At 41.0% G+C, this 12,751-nt stretch overlaps 1 protein-coding gene across 1 annotated transcript in view; it reads left to right on the top strand.

Annotated features, from left to right (window-relative positions):
• NRK (Nik related kinase) overlaps nucleotides 1–12,751 on the top strand; it is a 489,556-nt gene that overhangs the window by 321,863 nt on the left and 154,942 nt on the right. The window contains exon 16 of the mRNA XM_082263406.1: nucleotides 9,988–10,125. Within this exon, the coding sequence (XP_082119532.1) occupies nucleotides 9,988–10,125 (138 nt within the window). The remainder of the gene's footprint in view (nucleotides 1–9,987; nucleotides 10,126–12,751) is intronic.

The raw sequence follows: 12,751 nt of genomic DNA, 5'->3' as shown, positions 1-12,751 counted from the left end.
GCTTGTATAAGGAGGGTTTCGGGTTCCTGGAGAACTGGGCCGTCTTCTCAGTCGGTCACCGGCTCTTTGGTAGGGACGGATTGCACCTAAATGGGGTGGGTGCAGCCGTACTGGGTGCGAGGATGGCCAAAAAGTTAGAGGGGCTTTTAAACTAGGGAATGGGGGGGGGAGGGTACAGATGTAGAATTAGCCAGTGGAAAGCAAGTTTCAGAGGGCAGAAATGGGGGCATTAGCGGTAGGGTGTTCGGAGCTCCTATACCCAGGGTGGGTACGGGGAAAAATCAAGAGAGCAGCCTAAAAACATCAAAATTACGAGGCTTGTATACCAATGCCAGAAGCCTGGCCAACAAGATGGGAGAGCTGGAGCTGCTGATGTTTGAGGAGGACTTAGATTTTGTGGGGATAACTGAGACTTGGTTTGACAGCTCTCATGACTGGATGGCGACCATTCAGGGGTATTCCCTTTATCGCAGAGATAGAGAGGGTAAAAAAGGGGGAGGGGTATGTTTGTATATTAAGAACAGTATACAGGTAAATATGAGGGATGATATTAATAATGGAGCTATGGACGAAGCAGAATCCCTATGGGTAGAGCTTCAAAGGGAAGGCACGGTGGGGAAGGTAATATTGGGCGTATGCTATAGGCCCCCCAACCAGAGGGAGGAGGGGGAGGTGGACCTCATGTTACAGATAGGATTGGCAGCAAGGATGGGAAATGTCATTATAATGGGGGACTTTAATTATCCTGATATAGACTGGGCAGAAGGAACCGCGCATTCAGCCAAGGCTAGGCAGTTCCTAAATGTTTTGCAGGACAATTTCATGGGTCAGATGGTGAATGCACCGACAAGAAACAATGTGGTACTTGACCTACTGATTACCAACAATACAGACCTGCTCACGGATATAGAAATACGGGACAACTTAGGGAACAGTGACCATAGGTCAATTGGTTTCAGTATTAATTACAGTAATAGGAAACACAAGGGTAATATAAGGACACTGAATTTCAATAGAGCCAATTTCCCTAAACTGCGCTCGCTGCTAGAAAATATCAAATGGGATAGAACCCTGGGAACAAAGAACACGGAGGAAAAATGGGAGTGCTTCAAGAGCATACTTAACAAGGGGGTGGGCCAGTGCATTCCACAGGGAAATAAATTTAAAAGAGCAAAACTAAACCCTGGGTGGCTAAACTCCAACATAAAAATGTATATTAGAGCTAAAGAAAAGGCCTTCAAAAAATACAAGACTGAGGGGTCATTGGCAGCATTTAAGCACTACAAAGAGTGTAATAAGAAATGTAAAGATGAAATCAGGGCGGCTAAAATAGAACACGAGAGACATATAGCGGAGGAGAGTAAAAAGAACCCCAAGAAGTTCTTTAAGTATATAAACAGTAAGAAAGCGAGGCCAGAACACATTGGCCCCATAAAAGATGATAAAGGAAAAATGGCCACAGAGGACAGAGAAAAGGCGGAAGTGTTAAATAATTTCTTTTCTTCAGTCTTCACAAAGGAATCGGGGGGCTACACGAACCCAGCTTGTAAGGCCGAACTAAATAATACACCTCAGGAAGTGCCGCCATGGCTAACAGAGGATAGACTTAGAGCTAAACTAGAGAAACTTAACATAAATAAATCCCCGGGACCGGATGGCTTGCACCCAAGGGTTCTTAATGAGCTCAGCCAGGTGATTGCCAGACCATTATTCTTGATCTTTAAGGATAGTTTACAGACAGGTATGGTGCCAGCTGATTGGAAAAAAGCCAACGTGGTACCAATATTTAAAAAGGGGCCGAGATATATCCCGGGTAACTATAGGCCGGTCAGCCTAACATCAGTAGTCTGCAAAATTTTGGAGGGGATGATAAGGGACCACATACAAGACTTTAGTAATGAAAACTGTATTATAAGTAGTAATCAGCATGGATTCATGAAAAATCGTTCATGCCAAACCAATCTATTAACCTTCTACGATGAAGTGAGCTGCCACTTAGATAAAGGTAAGCCTGTGGATGTGGTGTATCTGGACTTTGCAAAGGCCTTTGACACTGTTCCCCACAAACGCTTACTGTACAAACTAAGGAAGGTAGGTATGGACCATAAGGTGAGTACCTGGATAGAGAACTGGCTCCAGGGGAGAGTCCAGAGGGTGGTGATTAATGGGGAGTACTCTGAGTGGGCGGGTGTGGAAAGTGGGGTCCCCCAGGGTTCTGTCCTGGGACCAATCCTGTTTAATTTATTCATAAATGATCTAGAGGAGGGGATATCTAGTACAATCTCAGTATTTGCAGATGATACTAAATTAGGCATGCCAATATCTTCTATGCAGGATGTGGAAATCTTGCAAGCAGACCTGAACAAAATAACGGGGTGGGCAACTACATGGCAGATGAGGTTTAATGTAGAAAAATGTAAAGTAATGCACTTGGGGGCCAGTAACCAGAAAGCAAGCTACTCACTAGGGGGGGAACCTCTGGGTGAGTCTAGGATGGAAAGGGACCTGGGGGCACTGGTAGACAACAGGCTTGGAAGTGGCATGCAATGCCAAGCCGCTGCAAGCAAAGCCAACAGAATACTGGGTTGTATAAAAAAGGGGATTCACTCCAGAAATAAAGAGATTATTCTTCCACTCTACAAAACTCTGGTCCGGCCACATCTGGAGTATGCTGTCCAGTTCTGGGCACCGGTCCTCAGGAAGGATGTGCTGGAACTGGAGAAAGTCCAGAGAAGGGCAACAAAAATAATTAGGGGAATGGAGGACATCAGCTATGAGGAAAGACTACAAGCACTGAACTTATTCTCTCTGGAGAAGAGACGATTGAGGGGGGATATGATATCAATGTACAAATACTGTACTGGCGACCCTAGCATAAGGAACAAACTATTCAGAGTAAGGGAATACAATAAGACACGTGGCCACTCACTAAAACTTGAGGAAAGGCGGTTTAACCTTAAAGTGCGTAAGGGGTTCTTCACTGTAAGAGTAGTAAGGATGTGGAATTCTCTTCCGCAAGCAGTCGTATCAGCGGGGAGCCTTGATAGTTTCAAAAAACTATTGGATGGACACCTTAAAGACCACAACATACAGGGGTATACAATGTACGGTTAGCAAACACACACACACATCATAGGTTGAACTGGATGGACTTGTGTCTTTTTTCAGCCTCACTAACTATGTAACTATGTAACATAACAGGTGGTAGGGGTGTCATGATCTGGGGCTTCATGAGTGCTGCCGGCACTGGGGAGCTACAGTTCTTTGAGTAAACCATGAATGCCAACATGTACTGTGACATACTGAAGCAGAGCATGATCCCCTTTTTTTGGAGACTGGGCCACAAGCCAGTATTCCAACATGATTATGACCCCCCAAAAACAGCTCCAAGACAACCACTGCCTTGCTAAAGAAGCTGAGGGTAAAGGTGATGGACTGGCCAAGCATGTCTCCAGACCTAAACCCTATTGAGCATCTGTGGGGCATCCTCAAACAGAAGGTGGAGAAGTGCAAGGTCTTTAACATCCACCAACTCCGTGATGTCATCATGGAGGAGTGGAAGAGGACTCCAGTGGTAACCTGTGAAGCTCTGGTGAACTCCATGCCCAAGAGGGTTAAGGCAGTGCTGGAAAATAATGGTGGCCACACAAAATATTGACACTTTGGTCCCAATTTGGACAATTTCACTTAGGGGTGTACTCACTTTTGTTGCCAGCGGTTTAGACATTGATGGCTGTGTGTTAACTTATTTTGAGGGGACAGCAAATTTACATTGTTTTACAAGCTGTACACTCACTACTTTACATTGTAACATAGTGTCATTTCTTTAGTGTTGTCACACGAAAAGATATAATGAAATATTTACAAAAATGTGAATGGTGTACTCACTTTTGTGAGATACCGTATGTGCCTTCATGCTGTCTTCATGTTACCATAGCTGCACAAGAGGTTTGGTTGTGGATAAATCAGACATGACATGTTCAGTTGTCAGGCAACATCTCACTACACCACTGTAATTGACAAATTATTCCACAACTGGATTCTTTTAGTCCTAAATTGTAAATAACTTCCTGCCTCTGTGAGGACCATACAAGAAATTGGTGATTGTTCCCAGGACAGGAAGGCATGGAAAGCAATAAAAACATTGTTGACTTTTCAAACCTCTTAGTGCCAGATCACACAGGAATGAGCTTAATGTTCCTGTGCGATTCAGTGTGATATATTTTCAGCCCATTCATTTGTAGGAGTTAAAATTGCACTCAATCACATCATAGTAGCGCATGCACTCTAAAAAAATACACTGCTCAATGGGGTTTCCTGTTTTCAATTTGTTTCATGCACCAAGGCTCTAAATGTGTCTGCCGTTCTGCTCAAGAACTATAGTCTTTCTTACAAGACATGCAGCTTTTGGAACACCCTCTCAACCAAAATAGCATGCAAAGTCAATCAACCTCCCACTCTCTGTAAAAACTAGGTGCTAATGGAAGTGATAGAAGTCACCAGGGGCAATCAAAGTGTGGTCGTTTTGCTTATCCTATGCCAGTTACTAAGACTCTATAGAGTAATCAGCTTAATTTCTTGATTCAATGCCAGTTGTCCATATACCTGGCCCATCAATTCATTCAGATGGCTAGAAATTTATCCTGCTTTATTTGTTTTATCAAGTACATAACTGTTATTTTACTCATATATGTCAGCTGCCGGTCTCCCTTTTACTGATAGCAATATGCTACCAGCTTTACTTTATTATACAGCCTTGTGCTATTTTTCATTTTATTGTTAAATTTGATGCTTTGTTGTGTGATTGCTCCTTACAATAATATTTACTCTCCCTCTCTTGGGCTTTTATAGCGCATTTTAGGGTATGAAAAATACTGGGACGTAGTTCTCAACTTTCGATATGTATTATATTTTTATTATTAGCAGTGCTCCCTTTGGAGGGGTCTTTGCGCCCCCAGTTAGCTACTCTCAGATCCCCATTAATATTATGTGGGTATCGGACAGTTGCCCTTTGGCCTCTGGTGGACCGCTTGTCGCTCCTTCGGTATGCCCTTCGCTCTCTATACCATATTGCAAATACATTTGCACTACGAGAGCTAGTTCTTTTTTTCTACTTCTTTTCCTGAGGTAGTTGTGGTCTCATTATAGCATTTTGCTCTTTTGCTGCAGCCAAAATCCATATTCTTTGTCTACAAGAGACTCATTGTACAGCTCAAGCCACCCCCAAATTCTTTAGTACCTCTTATCTACAAGTATTTACAGCCTCAGCAGCTACTAAACAAGCAGGGGTTCTTATAATTTTCCACCGTATAACCCCATTTGTACCAACATCTGACATTAAAGACCCCGAGGGTCGTTACCTACTGGACACATTTCAGATGTAGCGGTAACTATAGTATCATATTATGCTCCTAAAAGACACGCAACTTCTTTTTTTTTCCCCCATTTTTTTTTTCATGTCATTGATACCCATAAATTAGGTACCGTGATAGTATGTGGGGATTCAAAAAAGTCCTCTTTCCCTTTTTAGATAAATCCCCACCCTCTCCATCTTCGAGTGCTTCTAAACTTTAATTTCAACAACTTTTCTAAATATAACTTGTTTGACTACCGACGTGAGCTTAACCCAGCTCGCAGATGCTTTACCTTCTACTCTCATCCACAAATCTTTCTCTAGGATTGATCATATTTTCCTAAATATAGGTATGGCACCAGAAGTCCTTTCCTCGATCATTATACCCTTTACCTGGTCTGTCATAGTGCAGTCTGTACTACCATCTCCTCCCCTGTCCCAAAAGCACGAGATACATCCTGTTTAAACAATTCGATTTTAACTCCCTACAATTAGATTTTAAGCTCACTCTCAATGACTATCTCACTAAAAACACTCCTCCAGATATTTCTCCACTCACTCTTTGGGAAGCCCATAAACCTGTAATCTGGGGTGCCCTTATCCGACAGGCATCATTTCTCAAACGTGAGCGCAAACTCCTCCACCAAAAATTAGAAACTGATTTAATTCTTATAGCATTTCAAAACTCCCCCTCCACTAAAGCTAAAACTTGATAAGGCCCGTTTAGAATATGACTTGTTTCTTACTGACTCTGCAGATAAACTTTTACGCAAATCGCAACACTTTTATTATCTCAAGGCAAACAAACCTGATACCCTATTAGCTCGAACCTTGCGTTCACTGCATAAACCCACAACATTTGTGCGACTTAAGCTAAATCAAGATGAATATACAAGTAATCCTGCCAAATTTTTGCACACCTTTTCACTCAAATCTTGCTAAATTATACTCTTCAAACTATAATTTTGATTAAACAGCTGCTGATGCCCTTTTTTCCCATATGACACTTCCAACACTTTCCCATACTCGTTGTGAAGGACTTGAGTGCCACATTTCTGCAGGGAAAGTTAGTATGGCTTTCAAAGCTTTAAAACCTAGTAAGCATCCTGGCCCAGATGGGTTTTCAGCTTCTTCTTACAAGACATTTTCTGATATTTGAACTCCTATCCTGACTGAAGCCTTTAACTTGTTCCTGAAGGGACACTCATTTAGAATCTTTAATTGCTATAATCTCGGTTACCTATACCCAAATCCGATACATCCTCCTGGACAAATTATCGTATTATTTCGCTCCTTAATCTTGACATAAAACTTTTAGCTAAAATACCAGCCACTCGTTTAAATCAGAAGATAGGTGAACTTATTCATCATGATCAAGTTGGGTTTATCCCCCTATGCCAGGCAGGTGACAGTGTTCGCAGAGCTTTGTTACTTGCTCATGCAGCCAAATCTAGATGTTTACCAGCATGTTTTTTTTCCTCGAAATTAGAAAATCTTTTGACTATTAATGGGTGAGCAGTTCGGCCCGAGCAGGAGTTTGGTCCGAAAATTGGCTGTTCACCTGTTTGATGAACCCCCGAATTATCAGGGCGTTTGAAAGTTTGTTTGGCCAGCTGAATGACCACAATGCACTGCACTGCAGCACAGTGCATTGGAAGCCCTGATTGGGCAAAGCTTTCATTGCTTCAGCCAATCAGGGCACAGAGCACTGTCAGAGCCATGATTGGAGAAAGTAATGAAGACTCTATCCAATACTGGCTCATTGCTTTTAGTCACACCCCACACTGTAAAAGTATTCTTTCAATAGCGGCCATTTGTAGTGTGAGATATTGGTGTGGAGAGAGATAGAACAGGACTCTTTTCAGTGCTACTAGAGAGTTAGTGTGCTATTCTGATTCTATTGTCAGTGTACAATATCAGTTTAGTGTAAATCTAGTGATAGTTCAGTTGGTGTGAGCGTAGTGCGGCCATTCGTTTTTCAGTGTAACTTTAGCTTGAATCTAGTGATAGTTCAGTGAGTGTAGTGAGTGACCATTCATTTTTACTTTAGTGTCATTTTGTTTTGTCAGGGCAGGTTTACTGCATTATAGCTCAGCGTTTTAGTGCACGTTTAACTAAGTATATTTCTGCACGTTTAAGGCAGTACATTTCAGTGTGTTACATATCGTTGAATGCAGTATTTTTTTTCCATTAAACATGCACTATTTCAGTGTGTTACATGACGTTTAATACAGTATATTTCTGTGCGTTAGTGCATGTTTTACGCAGTACATTTCTGTGCATTCCTTCTATCCAAACTGCAGAAGAGACACCAGAATTTATCCAAAAAATCTCTAATCTTGTCCCCAGTGCACTACATTGTGGCCTCATCATACAGACTGGCACCCCAAGTCGTTGTTTACAAAATAAAGAAAGCTTGGCTTTATAAATACAAATATTTCTGCAGCAGATTCTATACAAAGTACAGATATGCCACTTTACAGGTAGACTAAGGGGACCCCCCAGGCACTATATTGAAATGAATTTTTCATTTCTATGGCTATTTCTCATTTTGATGCTTTCACTTTAAACATTAATAAATCCCTGCTTATTTAAAAATGACGTTTTTTTACAAACTTTTTTGATTGATACATGTCCTCCCGGGCCCCCATAACCATTGTATGCCTGATTACTTGTACATAGGCCTTCAAAATGGGCACTTTTGATCCTTCCAGTTCAGGTCTCTTAGACTTTAATAGAGTTCATTATTCGATTCTGAACTTTCATGAAATGGGGGAAATGGGGTTTGGACCCTATTTCTTGAAGTGGATTTCATCCCTATACGATATATGTTTTCAGTTTATCAAATATGCTGGCTTTAAAATCATACCTATTCCCTATTGGAAGTGGCACCCATCAAGGATGCCCTCTTTCCCCACTTCTTTTTGCTGTTCTCATCGAGCCGCTTGCCCAGTTAATTTGATCGGACCCAAACATTAAAAAGGTATTCTATTAGGCAGATATCATCATAAAGTCTGAATTTTTGCTGATGATATCTTACTCTTTGACCTCTCCTCATATCACAGAACCTAATCTCCTTTTCTATCTTCAACTCGGTTTCACACATTTTGGGGTTAAAGGTTAATTACCAAAAATCCACTGCACTCAACATCTTCCTATCTCCTGCTGAATTTCAACTTGCTAAAAACTCGCTCCCCTATTCATGTACACCACATCGACTCACATACTTAGGAATGTGACTTACTGCTAAATCAACAAATTTATATTCAGCTAACTTCCCTCTGTTACGGAAACAATTGTTAACACAATGGTCCTCTATCTCCTTATCCTTAATAGGCAAAATAATAATGTTTTAAGATGGCTATTTTAGCCACATTCTTATACCTTTTTAGAGTCCTGCCCATTTCAGTACCATCCCATTTCTTACGACTACTTCAGCGTAGAATTATCCCCTTTATCTCGGTCACAGCTAAACCCTGTACCTCTAAGTCCACTCTGTCTTCCACAACACTGTGGAGGGTTAGGTCTCCCCAATATTCATAGCTCACATTGCACCTTTACCTAAATAATATGCAGTAAAGGAAGTTCCGCTATGGGTAGCAATTGAGTCTGTCGACTGTGACCCTATCTCAGTGGCTAATATGTTACATCCAGTTGATTATACCTCTATCTGGGATAGATTCAAAACCACTCTCGGCCTTCAATCGCCCCATATACCACTTCTTTCTTTTATTAAAAACCCAATCAATGCTAAAATGGAAGCAATTTAGAGTGATTGGATCTACACATTTGAAAAACTTTGGTTACCTTGGGTTTAACATTGTTTACCTCCAGACTTTGATGACACTTAACTGCCATCGTAATAATATTTTATTCACCCTTTTAGCATCCTTCATTCAGTTAACGCTGCACTACCTTAATCAAATTTACCCTTTACTCCCACTGTTTATTTCCATTTTCTTAAAATTGTATTCTCTTACTCTTTTCATGACCCTTTCCCTTTTATCAGTTCTTATGTGATACTCACAGGGTTGTTCTCCAGACCCATTGAAACTTACTTTTGCTTTACTGATTTATTAATCGCTTTGTTTTTAAACTAGACAGAGTCAACAATCTACCTTTCTCTTTTCAATTATATGACATTTTTGGCATTTGACTTTGACAGTCTATTTGATGCTTATATAGTGCGATATAGCATCTGAATTTTTATTTGTCTCTTTCCCATTGAAGTAATTTGTTTGTTACCCTTTAAATATGCACCAAAATCCATGTAAAATTCATATTAGTCATTTTATTCAAAACAATAAATTAATTTGGCCATAAAAAATACAGCGCAACTGGATCTCATGGTACTGTAGTGCTATCCAATCTAGTGCAGGCAAGCACACTGCATTTGCAATCTATTGACACCAGAAGATCATATACTTAGTATGTTTGGATCAGGGAACACTCATGGAACTACTTTGTGGTTATATGTTTGAAAGCATCTCCCTCGGTAAGATTTCCAATCACTTCCTATATTGGCAGGAAGTGAGAGGATTTCTTTCAGTGGGAATACAGCCTTTTTTTAGTTTGTGTATTAGAATGTTTTGGGTTAATATGGCATGCATGTAATAATGATAGACTGCTTTTAGGTACTAGAGAAAAAAACCTTCTATGCTGATCCAAGCCATGTGAAATGGACCGGTTTTATACAACAAGCTCATGGCAGACTTGGATCTGGAAGCAGTTCTAGCCCCTGTACACCCGCATTGCCAAGAGCCATACTGGAGGTAAGGAACTTGTGTGTACTCATGTATCTGGACACTATATTGTAGTGTTTGTAACCTGCTAAAATTTTAATCTACACAGTAGATTTGATTTTTAACATGAAAATTGTGTATGGTTTACTACCTGGGATAGAACCGCACAGATCTGAACTTTTTTAGTGCCAAAATCTCACTAGTTGTGGATCTTAAATCAAGGCTGATGTTTTAGACAGCTAGTGGGTTATATACTGTATGTATATATATATATACTGTATGTTTAGTTTGCTATTGTGAGGAATACAAGAAATTCAGTATATTGTTAAATGCTATATATTGAGGGCTATGAAAGCATTTGCTTTATTTGTATTATGTGATCTGTGTTGCAGCACCAGAATATGTATAAACCGCTTCATGCACACTTTAATTTGACAAAGTACTGTGCAAAGGTTTTAGGCAGGTGTGAACAAATTCTGTAAATTGAGAATACTTCCAGAAACCGAAGTGCCAATAGTTTATTTTATAAATGAATACCATGGAAAGTAATTGAACAAAAAAGAGAAATCAAATCAATATTTGGTGTGACTATCCTTTGGCTTCACACCAGCCTCAATTCTAAAAGGGTACACACAAGTCTTATGCCCACAGTTTTTGAAGGAACTCGGCGGGTAAGTTGTTCCAAACATCTTGAAGAATTAACCACAGATCTTCTGTGGATATAGGCTGCCTCAGATACTTCAGTCTCTTCATGTAATCCCAGACACTGGATGCTGAGTGGGTGTACCTGGGGTGTACTCTTCTGATTTCCAAAGGAAGTAAGCATGATGTGTCCTTCATCTGCTGCATTACATTTCCTTGGCCAACCACTGCATCCGCGGTCCTCAACGTTGCCCAATGGTGTCCTCAATGCTGATAGGAAGGCATGTCATTGGCCCCAACATTTATTCTGCAGCAGGACAATGACCACAAACATACAGCTAATGTAATTAGGAACTATCTTCAGTTTAAAGAACAAGGGGTCCTGAAAGTGATGGTTTGGCCCCACCCTAAGGCTCCATTCACACAGTTGTTTAGCAGCAAATGATTTGCTGTGTTCAAACGCAGCTAAATGCCATCTCTGGATGCATCAACACTTTGTGCTATGGATGCATACAAACTACCTTATTAGCTGTGTCCGAAACGCTGCATAATCTTACTCTGGAAGCATTATGGCTGTGTCCAGGGTTGGTCAGAGGCTCTGTTCACATGTAACCACTGAGATGAGTATTTTCATTTGAACAGCAGCAGTGTTGACCATTGGTTTGTACAGTTCATAGCAACCAGCAAGAATTGACTGTGTTTTGCTAAAGGCCACCCCTGAACACTGCAAAACTTTCATGTAAATGTCATTTTTTTACTTTCAGTATTTAATTCACAAGTTTGTTTGTCAAGTAATAACCTTTATTGCTTAATTGCAGTGGAGAAAAATTAGGTTGACAAACAAATGGATAAAAAAGCTAAGTACAGTGGTTTGAAACTTTAAATGAGCATATAAACATAAAAATTGGCCACTCAAATGACTCTCAAATCAAAGAGGCACATTAAGAATCATTCCTCAAAAAAATGTCACTCCAATTTACAGTGCGAGTCCTAAGCCAGTGCTTGTCAGAAATAGGGAATCACTAATGCCTTAAGGTAAACTTCAGATTTCATAGCAGTGCTGTGGACTGTGGGGAAGACTTATCTATGACATCACATGCTATGGGAAGAGAGGTAGTCATAATGCCTTTCTGGGGTTCTGTCCTCTTTTATGGTTTAATAAAGAGGACAGAGCCCCGGGAAGGCATTGTCATACCCACTTCTCTTACCGAAGTGTGTGAGGTCACAGATGAGCCTTCTCTGCTATCAACAGTGCTGCTATAAGATCAGACCTGGAACGACCTGAAAAACTCAACCCACTCATAGTGACAACGCTTCCATTGCATCCGAGCAGGACCATATTTTAACCCCAGTCTTAAAATCTGATCCTTATTCTATTTTATGGCCTATGTGACAAAGGCAGATGTCTCTGCAACTATGTCAGACCTTCTCAGACAGTTAACAGACTTTATACTGCCATTTCCGTCTAGAGCTTAAAGCTGCCAGGCACTTGCTCCATCCCCACTTTCTCTTCCTGAGTCAGAAATGGATATACTTGCAAGTGGGGTGCAGCATGGTTCGACGGCAATAACATACACAATCCAAGTGTGATGAGAAAACTTGCACTGAAATAATGCCAGAACAGTTCACAAACCCAGTGGGAAGGATTGGGAGGGGCAGGATACAGCTTGGCCATCTTGTGCCCAAATGGGAGGATGTCCAGAGAAGTTGTGAACACTATGCTTTCCCTCCTCATCAGGAACCTTTCCCTGCCACTCGTTCTGTCCCTAATCTGCCCACTTACAAAATGCATGCCATGCCTGGGAACCAGGGCCTTAAATTGGCTCTGCCTGACCTAAGATAGCTGCTAAAGTCAGTCACATGGAGCAGCAGAATCAAATTGGATAGCTTCCTCAGTGACACAGGAAACCATAGAAGAACCATGTTCCTCTTGACTTCCTCTCCAACGGCAATGACACTGCAGATGAGTGCCAATGACACTGCAGATGAGTGCCACCTACAGTGGAGAAAGTAG

The sequence above is a fragment of the Pelophylax lessonae genome (assembly GCF_965119305.1).
Source record: "Pelophylax lessonae genome assembly, chromosome: 7".
Taxonomy (NCBI): Eukaryota; Metazoa; Chordata; class Amphibia; order Anura; family Ranidae; genus Pelophylax; species Pelophylax lessonae.
This window is presented reverse-complemented; position numbering and strand designations above follow the sequence as displayed.